The sequence below is a fragment of the Thamnophis sirtalis genome, unplaced genomic scaffold (genome assembly GCF_051295495.1).
Source record: "Thamnophis sirtalis isolate CommonGarterSnake01/CBP01778 unplaced genomic scaffold, rThaSir2_p1.2 scaffold_3, whole genome shotgun sequence".
Lineage (NCBI taxonomy): Eukaryota > Metazoa > Chordata > Lepidosauria > Squamata > Natricidae > Thamnophis > Thamnophis sirtalis.
Window position 1 is genome coordinate 140,694,083 of NW_028261383.1, and position 22,084 is coordinate 140,716,166.

Below are 22,084 nucleotides of genomic sequence, written 5' to 3' on the forward strand. Positions count from 1 at the left end.
GACAATTTTTGATGGAAATGTCAAACACACTCTGGGAAAGTGAATCAGGAAATAGGACCATTGCAAAAGAATGCCTCAGCACAAGGGAGGAGTAAGCGAACATGAGAAAGAGATTCAGAACAATTCCACCCTAATTACTTCAGGTATAAGTTGAGCAGAATTGCTTTGGCAGCCCTCAAAATTCTGTTACATCTCCTTGTTAGAAATAAAAGTCTTTCCAGAAATCCAAGTGATTTGTATTCAAAACTCTGCCAGCCCACAGGGCTTGGCATTATTTGAGTTTTCAGTCTCTACCCTACGTGTATATTAGAATGATGATACTGACCAAATAATAACTAATATTGTTTTTATAATTTATACCCAAGCGTGAGATGCTTAACTAAATTTAAAATTGAGCAAAAGCAAAGTCCTGAAACCATCAAAAATAGTTTACCTTTTTGTAGATATTTTAGATTCTAGTGTTAACTGTGCAGAGCAATCTACCATGCTACAGAAATAATAAATATCATTTAATATTTATGTACCCTGCAATCTGTTTGGCCGCCTGCTATGCTCTGCGGTTAATTAAAATTTATCAGGACATATTTTCATCTCTTACTATTTCCTATTTTGTATGTCTCTAAAGCAATGTTTAATTGGAAACATATTTTCTCTTTAATAATGATGCAATTAATCACTGAAGATAGTTTGTTGGTCTTCTCACAATTACATTTACTTAAGTACAACACGCACACAAACATATAACTTGAAAATATATACAGATAGTCCTCACCTTACAAGCATTCATTTAATGACCGTTCAGTTACAATGACACTGAAAAAAGTGACCTATGACCAGTTTTCATACTTAAGATCACTGCGGCTTCCCCACAGCCACACACTCAAACTTTGTCTCATGGCAAAAAGGGTCGTAAAATGGGACATGATTCACTTAACAACTGTCTTGCTGAGCAATGGAAATTTGACTCAATTATGATCATAGGTTAAGGGGTTAGGGGTTTGTAGGGGTTTGAACAACTTTGGCCGTCACAGAATAAATGATGTGCTTCCTTTCAAATTGCACCTACATACATCATTTGCAGTTAGGGTTTAGATCCAGACTTGGTAAAGAAATGACCATGAAAGTATAGTTAGATGGATGGCCTCTATTGGAAGACAGAGAGGAAGAGGGCAATTGTTTTAATATTCCTAAATTTCTTGACTGGGAGATACCTGCTTGGCCCCTTGGGGTTTTACTGATTTCTTTATTGGATTTGCATCTGCCATAATCAAAAAGATCCGTAGGGGTCCCACGAGTTTGTATTGCTTAATACTAACATGAATCTGCTGAGAAGGATCATTTTGTTTTGAAGCCAGTTGCCCAAATGACTTCTGTTTTGAAGTCAGAATTATAGTCTAAAAAATGGACCCAGACTCTACCTTAAGTAACTGATTTGCAGTCTGAGGGTCCTCCTAGGACTAGCATTAAGACTAAACAGCTTCATAAGATCTGTTGCAGGGAAAGTTTTTTTTAAAAAATTACCTTCAGCCTCTAAACCAGCTGTGTCTATCCACAAAGAACCTGGTACTAGTTGTTGATGAACTGATCATCTCAAGGTTCAATTTTTGCAAGGTGCTCCTTGTGAGACAGTCGTGAATGACATACTGGAAACTGCAACTAGCCCACAATATGGCAGCCTAGGTGGTGTGGTGAGCCATGGTGGCGCAGTGGTTAGAATACGGTATTGCAGGCTACTTCTACTGACTGCCAGCAGTTCGATTCTCACTGGCTCAAGGTTGACTCAGCCTTCCATTCTTCCGAGGTAGTAAAATGAGGACCCAGTTTTTAGTGGCAGTAGGCCAACTCTGTAAACCACTTAGAAAGGGCAGCAAAGCACTGTGAAGCATATATAAGTCTAAGTGATATTGATAGTGAGTGGTACCATTTGGAATTATCGTATCAATCTTGTACTGAAACTACTGTATCAGTTGCTATAGTTTTTTGAATCCCAAATATACTTACTTTAATATGCAAAGTTTTACTGAGCTTAGGCCAAAGTCACTAGCAGGACTGCTTACTCTCACACCTATAAAAGTAAAAGTAAAGCTTCCCCTCATACAAATACTAGTCATTCCAAACTCTAGGGGGCGGTACTCATCTCCTTTTCAAAGCCGAAGAGTCAGCACTGTCTGAAAACATTTTCTGTGGTCATGTGGCTGGTATGACTAAACGCCAAAGGCACACAGAACGCTGTTACTTTCCCACCAAGGTGGTTCCTATTTTTCTACTTGCATTTTTACGTGCACACCTATTTTTCCCTGCAAAGACAGGGCTGTTGGTATATATTGCACCAATTTTGTTTTATATGGTATGGTTTTTGGCTATTCTACCGAAAAAAATATTTGCTCCTTCTAGGCAATTTTAGGCATACTATCAAGAACATTTTAAAAATAATTCAAAGAATTGCCTCTTTAGTCTCTTTAATGCAAATTAATTAACTGAAAACTACAGAATTTATATTAGGATATTTCTGGAAAATTGACATCAATGGTCTATTAACATTCCTCACCCCACCTTGTTTTAGTGCACAAACATTCTAGGGGGGGGGGTGACAGAGACTGTTTCAAAGTATACTTAAACATCTAAATAATTTCACTAGAATGCATACAATGCAAAACAGAAATAAAAATAGATCTGTAAGTTAATTGTGGGCCAGATAGCAGCACATTATATGCAAAATGTGATAAATCTAATTAACATTTTACCCCTTTCTTTGAAAGGAGTTAGAAGTTAAGAGTGTTTATGCAGACTTAAGCAATAAAATTAATAAATAAAATAATGAATAGGAAAAAAGGGAGTTTCTGATACTTTTGTCACCATCTCTACAATGTATTTATCTTTTATTTAAAATGCAAGGGCATTTTGTATTGCAATGTCTAATAAAATAATATGTCTTTCAAGAGTACAATATTTATCCCACAAAAAATGCTTAGAAGGAGCACAACCCAGCGATTTTGTTAGTTATTTTACAAATCTCAGTATTTCATGGTTGAAGGCTTTATGGTTTTGAAACATATTGTACTACCTACATAATTCATAGTGATATAATCGTAAAAACTGGGGGAGGGGGGAAATAAAATACTAGAAATTAAAATGCTTATTATGTCACACACAACTTTGATATTTAATGGAAACACTGGCATGGACCTTAATAAAGTAGTACAATGTTTTAAGATAACACATTAAGAATAAGAATGTAATCTTAGACATATATTGTCCAAATAAGACACATATTGTTATATATTTTCCAGGTAAAACAGACAGGAAGCACGACCAGATGGGCTAACGCTCCTTTATTGTAAAGCTACAGTATATTAACAAAATCTTACAAGTTTGAAAGTAAGTCTCCCAGGATCTCCATAACAGCCTGAGGAGCTATGGAGGGTCCATTCGGAGTCTCTTCCGCTGCCCATTATGCAGCTATGAGCGATGTCCTCTTCTATCTGACCTAGACAGCATTTTCTTGTCCTGATTCTCAAGGTCTTTTTCACATGCCACTGCATATATACTGTCATATAACCTGCACAGTATTTATTTGTCATATATGTTATATGATTTAGTGGTTAAGGCACCAGATTAGAAACCAGTTCTAATCCCACTTTAGCCATGAAAGCCAGCTGGGTGACTTTGAGCTACAGATGGTCACTGTCAGCCCAACTCACCTGACAGGGTGGTTGTGAGGAAAACAGGAGGAGGAAGCAGTATTAGATACATGCGTATTTGAGTTGTTCATAAAACTAATAAAGGTGGGTCTGCACTAATTATCAAATTAATTACTCCCTAAGCCAATCTGTTTAAGCATATAATAAAAATGAAAATTTCCATTTATCAGAGACAAATTAGAATGTACTGGAAGAATGAATGAAATGAGCAGAAAAACCAGCTATTTAGGCACAACCAGGGAAACAAAAAAGTTAGTTACTATCTCTCAGCCTTCGAGCACTTGCTTTCATTAGTGTAACTAACATTAATAATGCTTTTCTGGATAACAGAGTAATGTAACCTGACTTAGCCATACACTCCAGGCTTCGACTGGATTCTATGAAACCCATTTCCTTTCACAATTCCATTTCAGTTTTTGCCACACTCTGTAACTTTAGATAAAAAGGGAAATGTCCTGGAAGTCTTCTGATTTCCACCTTCCAGCAGTGTATTCAACTGGTAAACAAGTATGTTATCACTGACATAAAAGAACAGATACATTTCTCTCTATTGCATGATCTCTCCCATGAAGACACAATATTTGCTGGCAAAGACATTGTTTGCTTTTTTAAAAAATTATCAACGTTCTTGCACAAAAAGAGCATGGTTTGAAAAACCTCATGCTAGCATATTCAACACTTCTTGTCCAACAGTTATATACTGTGATGGAAGTTCTCCTCCACTCCATTCTCCATCTCCTCCTATAGCTTGCTTTAAGAAACCCCTTCAACTCTCTAACAAAAAAAGGGGGGTGTATGTGATGGAAACAATTCTACTACTAATAGCCACCTACATTTCATACAAGGTGGCATGTGGAAGGGTCTATATGCTTTGTTGAAAGAAGGCACAACACAGATGCAAAAAGTTGTAAAAGATTTTATAGTCATTTAATACACCCACCCATCCCATTCACAGAATGGGATTCTAACATGCCGCAAAGCATTAGCCTCAAGCATAACTTGCATTTCCATTGGTTCCTCTGACACAGCTTAAAAAATACATGAAAGGTGTTTGATTAATATACAAAAATGTCAGTGTTTTGCATTTCCATAAAATTCTTTTAAAATTTCAAATAATTCCAGTGCCCCAAAGACATTGGGAACGCTGATCAAAATATTAAGGCAGACAGTTGCCATCACAATATAGCATTTCTGCCTAATCTCTAAACTTTTTGAAGCTCTTTAACTCTAAGTTATTCTGATTTTTTTTCATTTCAAACCAGCATTAAAGGATCAAGACTAATTTGATTAATTTATGGATGACCTCCAGAACATTGAATACAGGATGCACTGGATGAAGTAGTTTTTAAGAGCATTTTATTCTTGAAACAATTATAAGTTTCCAAATTGGTGTGGGGCACAAAGTCCTGCTGAAAATATGTAAAGGCTTAAGCACTCTGAAGGGAAAGATTAAAAAAAACAGTCAAGATGACATTTGTATATGTGTTGATATTGATACATATACCAAGGGGGAGGGGCCTAGATGGTCCTATGATGACCTCCAACGTCCTGTTTCTTTCCTTTCTGCAGATGCCTCTGAAATCAAGATATTTGAGCAAGTGCAGCCTTCTGTATCAACCAGCCTAGTGTTTGATGTCAATTCTTTTCATATGTCTCCCTAGCACTGTGATGGTGAATCTATGGCACGCCATCAGCTCCGACGCATACATGATTTTCGGCCTTCTGGAGGGCCGGGGGAAGCTATTTTCACCCTCCCCAGGCTCCAGAGGCTTTCCTGAAGCCTGGGGAGGTGAAAAACAGGCCAATGAGCCAACCAGAAGTTTGTTTCTGAAGTTACAGTTGGCCCATTGAGCCCGTTTTTCACCCTCTCCAGACTTCAGGAAAGTCTCGGGAGCCTGGAGAGGGTGAAAACTCCCCCCCTCCTGCATGTGGGGGGGTTGTGCGCATATGTGAGGGATGGGGGGTTGTACGCACATGCGCAGGTGCTTGAGGAGCACTGAATTATGGTGCGCGCACAAACATAATTTTGCCACACCTTTACAAAATGTTTCAGGTTGGCCTGGAAGAGCAGGACAAATAGGTCATTTCTTCTAGAGCTCCCATTCATAAAAGGCCAATTTTACTCTTCATTATCCTGAAAAGTATCATATTTTAAAAGAAAGTATATCACTCTCTGAATGTTATGATTGCTTTTGGGAGGGGGAGGGGATTGTCAGGCTCGAAAGATCAAGTCCGCAAATAAAGGTCCAGTTAAAACTGATTTATAGCTAATTCTGCCTATGCACAGGAATCTTCTCAATTAATCATTAGCATCAGCTTGGAGTTAGAAAAGCGTCCATTTAATTAAAGGGAGGTTGGACATAGTTCGCTTGAGGCTACATAGAGATTCTAGGCTGATCCCTCTTTTGACTACACTTCAGGTTCTGCCACTCCTCCTCCTACAGGGATAGAGATTTTCTCTTTGTATATTTACGTCATGACATTCCTATGACAAATGATTTTATTATCCTACAAGCTGCCTAAAAGAAGTTCTTCAAGATAAAACTGGATACAAATGTTTTCAAATTGAATTAATATTTAAAAGGCACATTCTAAAGCCATCATATTTGTTTTCAACAAATTTATTCTTTGATTTAAAATCCCAAACTCTAAAAATTAATTTAGAAAAGCATTTCAAGTAAAAAAAGAAACACTCACAGGGTATTTTAAAAAAAAGAATCCAGGTCTGCTTCTGAAGGAAAGGGATATACAATAATATAAATATTAAATTGTAAAACTGTGAAATGGGCAGTGCCACTTCATTCAGTAACCAGATAATACAAAAGAAATGCTTAAACAAATTACTGTATTCAATCAACTTTAAAATTGCAAGAACATGTAACATTTTAAAATGAATTCTACCTTCATGGAACCTTTCCAATGAGCTTGCCTCCAGAGGAACTTTTAAATATTGAAGAATATTCTCGAATATGTTGTCCACTGTAAAATTAATACACGGTAAAAGCAAGTCATTCTGATGGGATTACCTTAGATTCTTACATTATACCAACATGGCTTAAAGAGCTGGGGAAGATCATTACCAGTAATCAGTAGGCCGGGAAAAATGTTTGACAGCCATATTATCTTCTACTATATGGAACAATTTACACTTTCTCAAGAATCAACTGCTTCATTTTGGATTACCAACACAGAAAGAGCCTTCTGGAGCATCTGATTCTTTGGCAAGAGCTGTTCAAAAATGAAAAAATTGTGGGAAATCCTTCAGCAATCCTATTTGAAACATTTCCATACATTTTCTGACTGATCTCCCAGCTCAATAACTTCCAGCAATGCTGATTTTTGAAGATTTTTGTAGCTGGAGCTACTTAGCAGTAGTTACCAGGACCTCAGTTAACAAGTCCCCAAAATGAGACCTACATTCCTGAATCTTTACTCTCTTATCAATGTTTATGACTCAAACTGGCTTGTGGAATTCCTTTGTGTTTGAATCTTTGGCTGATACGGAACAGTCTTGTTTCTCTGCCCCACCTCACCCCTTTTATTGGGGCCTGCTTCCCATTAATTGCCAATCTTTTAACTCTTGATTGTTGTAGCTACAGTTCTGGACTGTAAACCTCTGGGGATTTCCCCCCCCCCCCTGGATTCTCTGCTTTAAGCTGCATTGGCATGGTTGGTACAGTACCCTGGCTACCAGACAAGATCTCATCTTCCCTGGAGTTTGTGCCTGAGTGTTTAAGCTGAGTGTACGACTGTCGTGTTCGTTGTCTGAATTACAATCCCATTATTAAACTAGTTGCAACTTGCTACTATATGATTGCTCAGTCAAGAAAAGGAGAGATGGTATAAGAATTGAAGCCAGTGAGGCAGGAATCTCTGATTCTCATGCTTGAAACAGCCATATTGTAAACAAGGGACAAAAGGCAGAAACCCTCAAAACTGAGCAGTTACACAGCAGTTGATTCAAAGAGGCAAGAAGAAGAGCTCTAGAATGAAACCTGGGGACTAGCATATACAGATAGCATGATTCCACTATATTGTTAGACAGAATATTTCTTGATATATGTGACTTCGTAATTTACCCTGCAGGAAACCTATACAGACAAATTTCTTGTGTATACTTGGGATCATAAAACAGAGATAGTGTTTAATTGCTTTACTGACTCTGAAAGCCATCTTTGCCCCAAAAGCTCCAAAACACTAAAGCATCCTAGGAATACAAGTTTAAAAACAGTGCCAAAACAGAACACAAATAATGTTAAACCTATATAATCCACTTCTGATTCATCAGGATTGCTGGCCAAAAGTATAACTATTCATAATGCTGTACAGAAGTGGTAGGTTTCCAAATTTTTTAATACCAGTTCACTCTCATGCATCCAAGCAGGTGGGAGGAGCCTTCCACCACTGCTACTATCGGTTCGCCCGATACAGGCCGAACCGGGAGCAACCCACCTCTGTGTAGACATAACTGGTAGGTATTTTCTCTGGCTTGTGAAAATTTTCAAGTAGATTATTTTGTCATGGAATGCTCTATAACTGAATTACAAGCTTTAATTTTTATAGCACAGTCTGAGCTAATAAAACATTGGGAAGGTTTTTATTCCGAGAAAAGCAATTCAATCTGTTATGGTACAAACAAAAATAAAAATGCAATCCAGCATATGTCACCAATATTTTTGTTGTGATCCCAACACATCTGAAAGTGTATTCCTGTAGAGAGCTGTAATCAGAAATCTTCTACTTCCATAATAAAACTTTCTATGGAATGGAGGAAGAGCTATCCATTTTTATACAACTAAAGAAATCAATAATTTCCATATAAATTCAGTCCAAATGAGTGCATAACTTCTACAATTATAGTTTCCCATATAAGGTTTAATAAGCCTTCATATATAAACTTGTGCATCACTATTTTAGGGGAGGTACTAAGACTGCAAAGGAGAAGCAGCTGTTTATGAGCAGAGGTGGCACAGTGGTTAGAGTGTAGTACTGCAGATTATTTCTGCTGACTGCCAGCTGACTGCAATTTGGTAGTCAAATCTCACCAGGCTCAAGGTTGACTCAGCCTACCTTTCTTCCACATTGGGTAAAATGAGGACCCAGATTGTTGGGGAAAATACACAGTTGTTGGCTATGTAAACTGCTTAGAGTGCTGTAAAGCACTGTAGAGCGGTATATAAGTCTAAATGCTATTGCTACTGAGCTCCTCTTAATTTTTTTATTTAATCAAAGTTATTATATACTATTTCATTTTTATCCATTTTTTTAAAAAAATTAATAAGTGTACCATGGGGGGGGGAGTGTTTTAATCACAAGATCCCACTAAGGTGGAAGAGCATCTTACTACTTTGGAAGCAAAATCAGCAACAAAATGATTGGCAGGCACAATATAAAAAGGGCCAAACATGGATGGTCCATCAAGAAACAATGCAGAAGAATCATCAAATCACAGAAAGCAGCAGTAATCAGCCACAAACCTAAGAATTAATGGATATGAAGGATGAAGCATATAAGCCCCTTTTATTCCATGATTATACATTTAGCTGGGAAGCTTGCAAGCTAATATCTTATCATAAAACAACCAGTACCTAAAAGACTTGGAATTATGCTATTTCATCTCAACAGCACACAAAATATCGTAGGCACACCAATTACTGAGTAACACCTATTTTCATATATCTGCAAATTTCTGGCTTAGTATCTTTGGACATGCGAACATCTGTAATTATTCCTTTCAGTTAAACTTTACCTGCTAGAAATCATTATACCTACATAAACAGGCAAGACCACCTAAAATCGGCATTATGTAACAGCCAGTTCAATTTATTTTTAATATGAGAAGTGTTTCTGACAGCGTCATTGAAAACATATGTAGCAGGATTTGATTTTGATCACTTTAGGATATATCTGTTAGATGATTAATCAAGGGGCTTCTGTACTAAAACAGAAAAGAGTAGTCTTGGAGCTAATAAGACTTACAGAACAAACACTCTGCAGTATGTGAGCCCCTTAGTAATCCCCTGAAAATCTCTCTGCCAGGCTGAAGGCCCTCTGAGAGCGCAAAGGTGGTGCTGAAAAATTTGAGTCACCTTCAAGGAGCCTCTGCTTAATCAAAGACTGTTCTGCAACCAGAAAGCACTCTTATATTAATAAAACAGCAAGTATTAATACAGAAAGTTACCTCCATTTAATATTAATCAATATATACCATTTCACTGATATTTGTAGCTCAGGGTTGAGATGTGAGATCCTTGATGGTCTATCAGCTTGGTGGGTTTTTTGCATATGTTTCATTACCAAACAAGGTAATATTATCAGTGCTGAGTTTGGTTATGAAACATCTGCAAAAAAGGGGGGAAATGTGTAGAACTGGAATTATGTAGATAAGACCAAAGATTTATCAGTATGGTTGCCAGCCCAGGTTTTACATAAAGTGTCATTCATTAATTCTGAAATCAAAATATTTTTATTAAGTGATTGCATCGCATTGATTTAATTACTTTAATTGCATCCCATTTAATTAATTATATTAAGAACTGTTTAAACAGGTCTTCAGGAATATAGATGCTTCATAAAGTTACAATGCAATCTGAAATTCCAAAAGAAGCAAAAAGATTCCATTGTGGAAAGTAATATCTGTTTTCTATGGTTTTTGTTGCGTGTTACTGGCTGCCAAACTGGTTTTTGTTGTCTGTTACTTTGATTATTTTTCACATAAAATTTAAGGTCTGGACTCCAAAAGTAGGAGAGCATCTCCATTCTTTCTCACCCAAGGAAAGAATTTCCAGGGACAAGAGTACAAATGCCACAAATGCAGCCTCAGGTGGCATCCTCTCCTAGGATACCAGAGGGCCTGGAAACCCAGGGGGAAGACAGTTCTAGTTCCTCAGCCTCATCATAAGGGGATAGTGACCTGGATTGCAAGGAGGGGGAAGTTAGGGAGGATAAACTATCCAAAGACGAAGGCATGCCTCCTCCGAAGCCAGCCTTCACTGGGTTGTTCCAGCCCTCATTGTATAAGTCACTTCTGTTCAAGGCCAAGGCAGCCATCAGGCTCGGAAACAAAGCAGCAGAAGCACCACCTCAACACCAGGGGTTCTCTGCAGAAACCATCTTTGATGAGCAGGCCATGAGACCGACACGGTGCCAACCCCCAAGGCCTTTCTTGAGTCGATCAAGCGCCAATGGGCAGCCCCCACAGCGGGATCCACGCCCACATCCACAGACAAGACCTTCTTCAATGTGGACCAGGACATGGCCAGGGTGCTATCTCAGCCCTCCATCCAGTATTGCATTCCCCCACTAATCTGCCAGGGGAACCAGAGGAGGCTCTGAAATTGGAGGACAGGAAGGCGGACCTCATCCTCCAAAGGGGGCATCAAGCAGCTGCCTGGGCGGTGAAAGCAGCCACCATCGCCTCTTTCTTTAACCGGTCTTCTTTACTCTGGCTACAGGAGCTGCAGCAACAAATCCCCATCACCGAGGTCAGAGCGCACCAAGACATTAACAAACTGGTGGCAGCCATCCAATTTTCAGCGGACGCCACCTTGTCCGCAACCAGGTTTGCCTCCAGGGCAATTGCTTCAGCCATTGCATCTCATACGTTGCTGTGGCTGAGACAGTGGCAGGCAGATGTACGCCACAAGTGGTGCCTGGCATCTGCTCCTTTCACAGGAGATGCCCTTTTGGGGGCAGCTCTGGACCCCTACCTGGTCAAGAACAAGGACAAGCGGAAGGTGCTTCCCACTGCTCCAAAGAAGGGACAGTTCAGGGCGGCGCCTTACCCCAGATGATCCTACTCCCGGGGTCAAGACTTCGGGTCCTCCTTCCGGGGTCAGGATTCTTCCAGGGGCTCAGATGAACTCAGGTGCCAGGCAGTACCAGGGGGGGTTCTCTGCCAGACAGAGATACCCAGATAGACAGCAGAGGCAGGCAGCAGAAGCGGCCCTTTCGAGGGGGCGGAGGAGGAGGCTGGGGGGGGCGCTCCTTCCGCAAAAACTAATTCTAAACCCAATTCACCTCCCATTGGGGGGGGGGGCTTGGCGTACTTCGCTGATCGCTGGGACCGCCCCTCATCTGATAAGTGGGTACAGAACACCATTAGGCATGGCCTGTCACTGGAGTTCCTTTCCAGTCCCCCAAAGTTTTTCTGGATCTGCCCCATTTCAAATAACCCGGCACGGAGGTTACTGATGCAGGAGGCCATACAGCACCTACTGGACATCCGAGGCATCCAGCCAGTGGCTCTAGACAGCAGGGTCAGGGACATTACTCTATCCTCTTCGTAATCCCCAAGGAAATTCTGGAGGGCAATTCTCGACCTGAAATGTCTGAACCGCTTCATCCATTATAGGAGGGTTCAAAATGCACTCACTCCACTCCATCTTGGAGGGGATTAGGCAGGGGGACTTCCTCACTTCCATAGACCTCACAGAGGCCTACCTACACATTCCAATCATTTGGGACCACCGGAGGTATCTCAGGTTCTGCTACCTAGGGCATAACTTCCAATATTGGGCCTTGCCCTTTGGCCTGTCTTCCGCCCCACAAGTTTTCATCAAAGTAATGGCTGCCCTGGCAGCGCATCTGAGACAGGTCCTGGTCAGGATTCAAGGTTATTTAGATGACCTGCTAATACAGTTATCCTCTTTTGAGGGGGCTCTAAGGGATCTAGACACCACTATGACAATCCTGAGGGACCATGGGTTCTCGGTGAACCTGGCCAAAAGCCACCCTCCTTGGACTTGCACAAGGTGTTGGATGCTCTGATGGGGGCCCCGTTTGAGCCATTGCAAACAGTGTCATTAAAGTTTTTAACCCTTAAGGTGGTGTTTCTAGTGGCCATCACATCCACCAGACGGATATCAGAACTGCAGGCTCTGTCCACCAGGGAGGACCTCTGTATTTTTCACCAGGACAGAGTAGTGTTGCGATTGGACCCCTCGTTCATACCTAAGGTGTGTTCATGCTTCCACAGGTCACAGGAGCTGATTTTGCCCAATTTTTGCCCAGACCCTTCTCGGTCACTAGAGAGGAAGTGGCACACCTTAGACGTAAGAAGGGCTCTGAGGATTTACCTCAGAAGAACCCGGCCGAATAGAAAGTCCGAGGCCCTGTTTGTCTCATTCCAACCAGGGTCCCTGGGCAAGAGGGTGACCTCCATCACCATAGGCAGGTGGTTGAGGACCTGCATTGCTACAGCCTACCAATCTCAGGGCATCCAGTCACCGAGCCCCATCACAACACACTCCACACGAAATGCGGCCACCACGTCGGCCTAGGCACGCAGGCGTCATTGACAGAGATATGTAGAGCAGCCACGTGGTCTTCCCCCTCACCCTTCATGAGGAACTACAAGTTGGATACCTTTGCTTCGGCAGAGGCTTCGTTTGGTGGCAGGGTATTATAGGCGGTTCACGGGGCGGGGGACACACCCCACCAGGCTTAGTTTGGCCATATTCCCTCAGTATGTTACCCTCCCTAGGGACGTGTTAGCTTTGGTATGTCCCATCCTGGATACTCCTCCCCTCACTATGGAGAAAGAGTGTTGGTACTTACCTGATATGCCTCTTCTCATAGTGGGGGAGGAGTATCCAGACCCCTCCTGACATGATAATGTAACATGTGTTATGATGCACTAATATGTTTAAGTTATAACTCAATAAAAAGTTTGAAACCATAACAAAGGTCTGGAGTGGATGGCACAATGGGTCGGATAGAGTTCTTCGCCGATAACTGGCGGTGCCTGGTGGACCAGGGGCGTATACCAAGAGCTTATCTGACTCAGTCAGATCAACGAGAGGATAAGGTCAACCCATCCTGGATACTCCTCCCCCACTATGAGAAGAGGTGTATCAGGTAAGTACCAACGCCCTGTTCCTACCATTCTAAGATCTCTTTTATATGGTTTCACATTAACTATAGTTAAGGGAGTAAATGAACAAACATGTCTTATATAACAGCAAATCAAGACTGGCTTTGGCTTTCCACGCCTTATGTTCTATATCCCAACTGAGCAGATGTGGTATTTAGCCAGTTCAAACTGGTTCACCCAAACTGGTAGTGGAAACCGCAAGTGGGCCCACCCGCCCTGGCTCTATGCCATCCTATTTAGGCACGTTTTTGAGGCCGGGTGCATATGCGGAAGACGCAAGAGAGAGTAAAGTACATACATGGAAGGCCGAGCGCATGTGAGGCAAACCTGTGGTAACAAAATGTGAAACCCACTGCTGCAACTGAACAATTTTTGGATTTTTAGAATTATTATTTTTTTTAAATAAGTCTTTTTTTTTAAAAGACAAAATAGAGTCAGGCGTCTTGAAGAAATGTCCAGGTAGAAAGTATGACTGTTATGAAATGCCACTATTCTCAGACAAGGACTTGAAAATAATCTCTCAAGTCACTCAGATCTATTTTACCTTTTGTATGATACAGATAGTCCTTGATTTATAACTATTGATTTAGTGACCATCTGAAGTAACAACACTGAAAAAAGTGACACGATCATTTTTCATGCTTACAACCATTGTTAGTATCCTCATGGTTACATGATCAAAATTTGGATGCTTGGCATGTATTTATGACCGTTCCAGTATCCCAGGGTCAAGTGATCACCTTTTGTGACCTTCTGACAAGCAAAGTAAACAGGGAGTTCATTTAACAGCTGTGGCAAGAAAGATCATAACATAGGGCAAAACTCACTTAACAATTGTCTTGCATAGCAACATAAATTTTGGGCTCAATTGTGGTTGAGAAGAGGTGTATCAGGTAAGTACCAACGCCCTGTTCCTACCATTCTAAGATCTCTTTTATATGGTTTCACATTAACTATAGTTAAGGGAGTAAATGAACAAACATGTCTTATATAACAGCAAATCAAGACTGGCTTTGGCTTTCCACGCCTTATGTTCTATATCCCACAGCGGGATCCACGCCCACATCCACAGACAAGACCTTCTTCAATGTGGACCAGGACATGGCCAGGGTGCTATCTCAGCCCTCCATCCAGTATTGCATTCCCCCACTAATCTGCCAGGGGAACCAGAGGAGGCTCTGAAATTGGAGGACAGGAAGGCGGACCTCATCCTCCAAAGGGGGCATCAAGCAGCTGCCTGGGCGGTGAAAGCAGCCACCATCGCCTCTTTCTTTAACCGGTCTTCTTTACTCTGGCTACAGGAGCTGCAGCAACAAATCCCCATCACCGAGGTCAGAGCGCACCAAGACATTAACAAACTGGTGGCAGCCATCCAATTTTCAGCGGACGCCACCTTGTCCGCAACCAGGTTTGCCTCCAGGGCAATTGCTTCAGCCATTGCATCTCATACGTTGCTGTGGCTGAGACAGTGGCAGGCAGATGTACGCCACAAGTGGTGCCTGGCATCTGCTCCTTTCACAGGAGATGCCCTTTTGGGGGCAGCTCTGGACCCCTACCTGGTCAAGAACAAGGACAAGCGGAAGGTGCTTCCCACTGCTCCAAAGAAGGGACAGTTCAGGGCGGCGCCTTACCCCAGATGATCCTACTCCCGGGGTCAAGACTTCGGGTCCTCCTTCCGGGGTCAGGATTCTTCCAGGGGCTCAGATGAACTCAGGTGCCAGGCAGTACCAGGGGGGGTTCTCTGCCAGACAGAGATACCCAGATAGACAGCAGAGGCAGGCAGCAGAAGCGGCCCTTTCGAGGGGGCGGAGGAGGAGGCTGGGGGGGGCGCTCCTTCCGCAAAAACTAATTCTAAACCCAATTCACCTCCCATTGGGGGGGGGGCTTGGCGTACTTCGCTGATCGCTGGGACCGCCCCTCATCTGATAAGTGGGTACAGAACACCATTAGGCATGGCCTGTCACTGGAGTTCCTTTCCAGTCCCCCAAAGTTTTTCTGGATCTGCCCCATTTCAAATAACCCGGCACGGAGGTTACTGGCTGAGAGAGTCAGATATACCAAGAGCTTATCTGACTCAGTCAGATCAACGAGAGGATAAGGTCAACCCATCCTGGATACTCCTCCCCCACTATGAGAAGAGGTGTATCAGGTAAGTACCAACGCCCTGTTCCTACCATTCTAAGATCTCTTTTATATGGTTTCACATTAACTATAGTTAAGGGAGTAAATGAACAAACATGTCTTATATAACAGCAAATCAAGACTGGCTTTGGCTTTCCACGCCTTATGTTCTATATCCCAACTGAGCAGATGTGGTATTTAGCCAGTTCAAACTGGTTCACCCAAACTGGTAGTGGAAACCGCAAGTGGGCCCACCCGCCCTGGCTCTATGCCATCCTATTTAGGCACGTTTTTGAGGCCGGGTGCATATGCGGAAGACGCAAGAGAGAGTAAAGTACATACATGGAAGGCCGAGCGCATGTGAGGCAAACCTGTGGTAACAAAATGTGAAACCCACTGCTGCAACTGAACAATTTTTGGATTTTTAGAATTATTATTTTTTTTAAATAAGTCTTTTTTTTTTAAAAGACAAAATAGAGTCAGGCGTCTTGAAGAAATGTCCAGGTAGAAAGTATGACTGTTATGAAATGCCACTATTCTCAGACAAGGACTTGAAAATAATCTCTCAAGTCACTCAGATCTATTTTACCTTTTGTATGATACAGATAGTCCTTGATTTATAACTATTGATTTAGTGACCATCTGAAGTAACAACACTGAAAAAAGTGACACGATCATTTTTCATGCTTACAACCATTGTTAGTATCCTCATGGTTACATGATCAAAATTTGGATGCTTGGCATGTATTTATGACCGTTCCAGTATCCCAGGGTCAAGTGATCACCTTTTGTGACCTTCTGACAAGCAAAGTAAACAGGGAGTTCATTTAACAGCTGTGGCAAGAAAGATCATAACATAGGGCAAAACTCACTTAACAATTGTCTTGCATAGCAACATAAATTTTGGGCTCAATTGTGGTTGTAAGTTGAAGACTATTTGTATATCATTACTTGCTATAATAGTATTTTATTTGGATTTATTTTAGTAACTATTTTTTTAATTATTTCAGACTCCATTATACTTACTGTTTTTCTTTTATAGCACATATACATATATCTAGAAGGATACAGTACCTTTTTTATTCAATATTTTGTTTGTATCTGGACTTATAGCTGTAATAAAAATGAACTGAACTGAATCATTATTTTCAAACAGCATTTTTTTTTAAAAAAAATGGCTGAGAGAGTCAGATCCACACAATATAAAACGGAGAACAATCTTTTCCTATGGCTGTTTCTTTTCAGTACAAAACTCCAGAAAGGAGCAGACATGATGGTGATGATGATGATATATGACCACCTCTTCCCTGCCACTTCTGATCCTTAGCTTTTACTCCTAAAAAAATAGCTGTTGCCTAAAGATACATTAACCATCAGTCCAGGCTATTGGAATCAACATCTGGACCATGAGCTGGTCAAAATAACCTCTGAACAATCCACACTTTTAAATTGTGATTAAAGCAACAACACTGAAGCACAGCAATTAGACATATTGTTTCCTTAAAAAACAGCAAGTAATAACATCCTAGAAGAAAACATTAAAATTGGAATACCACTTCTGAGACTTTTCTTAAAACATTATTTCAAGTGCAGACATACCATGACTCACTAATCAAATGTAGGTGAAGTGGATTACTGACTCTTTATTTTACAACAAAACTTCCTATGTGTTACTCTGGAAATACAAAAGTGAACAACTGTAAATACTTTTTTTTAAAAAACACTATATTTTCTCTTCTTATTCCCTTATTATGGTTACTGAAACAATATAGGAGAAAAGAAATACACTGACGATAAGACAGCTATATTTCCCAACCAAAAATATTAGATGAATTTCTGTTATTTTGGGGTGCTGATTAAGAATTATATATTAGGAAGAATATCATAGCAACACAATTAAAGGCAATATAAACAAAAGAACTTTATGGTAGTGGTCTTCTTTCCGGCTTGGCGGACTGGTGGTAGCCAGTAGGGGGGGGAAGGGGATGGTTGCGCACACTCACCTACCAATTCTACAGTCTGGTTCCGAACAGGCTGCAATAGGGAATAGACCGAAGGTTGGGGAACCCTGATTTATGGTACACAGTCAAGATTCCTCCATAGATTTACAACAAGACATGGCAAAAGTATGTAACTACAATTCTTAAATATGTCCAGTAATGAAACACTGGCTGAAAAATTATATAGGATGTACAAACCTATAAGTAAAAAATGAGCACATACACCAACAGCATGCAAATTTTTATGTCAGAAAGGAACTGTAGAAACATAGATGCTAAAAATGATATAAAATATGTGGGTTTTACAACAGTCCGCTCAATGCATTTTTTCACTGAACTCATAAAAGTAATAACCCAATTGACCCTGATTAATTAAGTCCCATACACTTGTACACTAGTAATATTTCCAGGTAAAATATTTGCCATGGGCGGATGTGTTTGTGATTCAACCAATCACTTGAATTAAGGAATATTATATGTAATCTTAAAAATAGATTCATCATTCCCATGACTGATGAAAACAATGTTTTAAGTAAAACAGCTCTATTTAGATTCCATTTTAACATTTCTAAAACTAGAAAAATATGAACTTTAAAAAAATTTATACATTGGAAATGCTTATCTTTCATATTATATATTAATTACTAAATCTCAAACAGGGATTTGGTAGGCAAGTTTTATTCAAGCTGAGTGGTGGCCATCATATGCCTGTTTTTAATTGGAAATCTTCCCGAGTTATATTAGATACTCCTTTCTTTAAAAAGAGAATTCCTAGAAACACTTAAATAGAAATATTCCTTGCTATATATATATACTGGGATTTATTTCTTACCAATGAGGATCTCAAATATGACTTAATTTTGGCCTAGTATCCTGCTTTAACCTAGATACTATGGTTTCTCAATTGTGATATATTACTTAGGACATGTACAAATCTAACCATGTGAGCATAGCAGTAAGTTAATTTAAAACTATAACTTTAGTTTACTCAGAAATCCCATGAAATTACTAACCAAAGAGCTTAAAAAATATTATTCTTTATAAATTGTTCTTTGTAGTAAACAAAACACATTGTCTCTGTGGGAATTCCCAAGTTAAAAAAAGCTGGTAGTACTTAGTACTTTTTATTTCTTTCAAAGTAAATATATTTGAACTACAAAATGTTTGGGCCTCATTTACTTTTTTTCTGAGATGTATTTAGAACTTATTGTTATCGCAAAGCAAACAAGAGATCTTCCTGGTAAGTTTATTGAGTAACTGCAGTCGGATTACTCTTACTGAACCTACCTCACATTCTTACTGCAATGACAGAGGTGGGTGAGTGAGAAGGAAGAGCGAGGTCCTAAAGCAGGATATAAATCTCTAAATAAATAGCAGAAGTGGCATCTGTTAAAATGGTCCTGTATTTTCTTATGCTGCATTTTCTTATGCTGAAGAAAAGAACAGGTAATAAAATATTTAACACCTGCATATTTTTTCTGTGTATGTTCAAAAACCTCATGAATGAATGGATGAATGGATGAATGGATGAATGAATGAATGGATGGATGAATGAATGAATGAATGAATGAATGAGAATGATTCATATTATCTCAAAATCCTTACACCAATCATATGAATTAGATCAATATTATATATGCAGCCACAATCTGATACCATCTTCCAGATAATCTTCCAGATACTTTTGAGTTCCATACCTATATGACAGATCTTTCACTGTATATGTTGTTGCATTATTGCATGTTTTCTCCATAAATTTAACAAATTTGCGTCTAGAAAAATGTTAAATAAGATCTTGTTTATACAACCAGATTTTCAAATGTTAAGGGCTTTAGATTTATAAAATATATTAGCAGTAGTACAATCATTATCAAATGTTAGATTATGGAAGATATTTGGGTTGGTAACCAGCTATAAATATCAAAGAAAAAAAGCTGTATTGCACTAAATGATCTGAAAACAGATCAATTACCACAACATAAACTCACTACTAGTCTCCTCAGTTTTAAATCTGGAACTTTTGCAAAAAAATTTAAGCCTACATCTTCTTAAAATTCTATACCTATTATGAAAAATTTCAAAATAACCAACGTTTTAAGCCTTTTCTGTCTTCTATTGCAAGATACTTATTTTAAGTATTATGTGCACACACACATACAATACTCCGCACATAGATTTCTTATAATTTAAGTTGTACTTATGGAATAATGTAACATATACTTTTTGCTGTCTTTACATTTCCTTTTAATTAAACAAGCTATCGTTTCCAAAACAATAATTACACTATACTAAACACTTTTACTCAAAATATTAAATTGATTGTTAAGTATTTTCAGTTAAGTGTGAACAGCAGCCTCAATAAATCTGTATTTTTTATTTTATTTATGCTGTAAAAAAATCTGCAAAAATCTTCTGATTTAAATCATAATTGAACAAGTTGAAAAGATAATGCTTAAATCCTTAGTTTCTGTAGTGCAGGCTTCAATCAATCCATGAATCTGATGACTTATGTTAAGATCCATGAAAGTTTACACAATATATTTGCAGTGAAAAGTTAAACGATATCAACCATATCACTACAGATGTTGAGTTTCAAATATTAAGGCCATTTCCTCTTATTTGATTGTAATATGGATGCCTATTCTTTCAAGCTTTGACTCTACAAGTTGTAATATCATCTTAATGAAACTTAATTACTACATAAATTGCTTTGCACAAAAAGTTAAGCTTGTACAAAAAAAAAATCCCTCTACATATTGTGAAAATATATGATTTTAAAACCATGTCAAAAAGACAAATTCCAATAAGAAAACTGATTTTTAAGATATTTTCTTTGCACTTGTATTTTCGTCAGCGTATTTAATATATTGATATTAAAGCACATACCTGTATAAATATGCACATATTTCAATCAAAGCACAAATATAAAAGTATATTAAAAGTTATTGATTAGATATTATATACACAAAATATAAAAACAGGAACTGTAATGTACGGACAGATACATTCTTTTCTTATTCCCTCTGCAATTAACCACACTCCAATGTTCTGTTTTTGAAACTGCCTTTAAACATTAACTTTACCAGATTATCTTGTTGAAGACCCTAAAAAGAAATTCTAAAACGGTGGTCACCAATCCCAGCATTTCCTTCCCAACTCAAGCAATCTCTCCAAAATGTTCGATTCCCCCACCCACCCTCAAAAACATAAATTAAAAAAATTCCCTACTCATAATTTAATTCCAACTTCAAGAACAAGAAGTTGTTGCTTCATAGAAAGGGGGGGGGGGTTGTAATAAATACCTACGTGACCGCTTCTTGGTGGCGAGAGGGAAGGGGATCTTTCCATTTATAAAGGTTAAAAGAGTGGTTTGCTGCTAAGCCTCACAAAAGCCCAGAGACGATTCTCGAGGAATTTCGCTTTTCCTACCGCCCGCCCTGTAAAAAGCTTCCTCCTTCGCCAGCCTCGTAAGAGGCAAGTCTCAGACTTGGCTTCAGAGAGAGAGAGAAAGGGGGGAGGGGGGATCAAAAATACACACACACACACACACACACACACACCAGCCTTCCAAGGGTGGGTTTTTGCGCCTCTTGCCTCCAAAGCCTTGAAGGTATCGCTCGCCTGCTTTTAGTGAAGGACCCGAATATCCGCCTCCCATCGCAACCGACCGACCCCGCTCTACACACACACACACACAAAAACAAGACACACAAACACACACACACACCGAAACAGTTTCGTGCCCAGGACCCCGGCGGCGCCTCCGCGTAAACAGCCCAGCCGCCACCCGCCTCCTCCTCCCCGGGCTGCGACTTCTGCAGGCCCCTCCGCAGGCGCAGGGCCCTCTCCGGCCAGCCCCGGTCGCGCTCCGCCGGGGACGGAGAAGCCTTTCCCCCTTAATCCCGAGGGACCCCCTACCCCCCGCGCTTCCCAGGCGGCTTCAGAAGACTTCTTCCCCCGATTCCCAGCCCCGGCGGAGATTTTCCCCCTTTCGTCCTTTCGGTTTTTTTTCCCCAGCCAGCGAATAGGGAAGTCCTGACTTACCTGTCATTACTTTCTACGCCATCTTGGATCCACTTGTCAACGTCCTCCCAAAGCATTGTGGGTAAAAAAGTATCTTCTTTTCCTCCCCTTCTTTCCCCCCTCCCTCTTCCCCCCCCCCCCGCGCTTCGCCGCCCCTTTCCTCCTCCCTCCCCCCCCTCCCCTCACGCGCGCGCCTGAAGATGGAAGCGAAGGGAAAACTTAAGAGGGAGGAAAAGTGGCGGGCGGATGGGATCTCTGTGGCGAAAGAGGGGGGAAAGGCGGCGGGAGAGCGGGTGGTTTGCGCCCCCAAGCAGTTGGGGATGAAAAGGGAGAGGGTGGAAGGAAGGCAAGATGGTTGGTAGGCT

The 22,084-nt window shown here is 40.3% G+C and overlaps 1 protein-coding gene across 5 annotated transcripts in view; it reads right to left on the bottom strand.

Moving 5' to 3' along the window:
- Positions 1–21,797, bottom strand: part of HELZ (helicase with zinc finger) — a 150,435-nt gene extending 128,638 nt beyond the window's left edge. For 2 of the 5 annotated variants that reach the window (XM_087710229.1, XM_087710227.1), the window contains exon 1: positions 6,603–6,657. In XM_087710229.1, the coding sequence (XP_087566355.1) occupies positions 6,603–6,608 (6 nt within the window). In that variant the 5' untranslated portion in view covers positions 6,609–6,657. Of the gene's footprint in view, positions 1–6,602; positions 6,658–21,740 lie in introns of those variants that run through there. The other 3 variants (XM_087710230.1, XM_087710228.1, XM_087710231.1) reach the window with 2 other exon arrangements.
- Between the last annotated feature and the right edge of the window lie 287 nt (positions 21,798–22,084).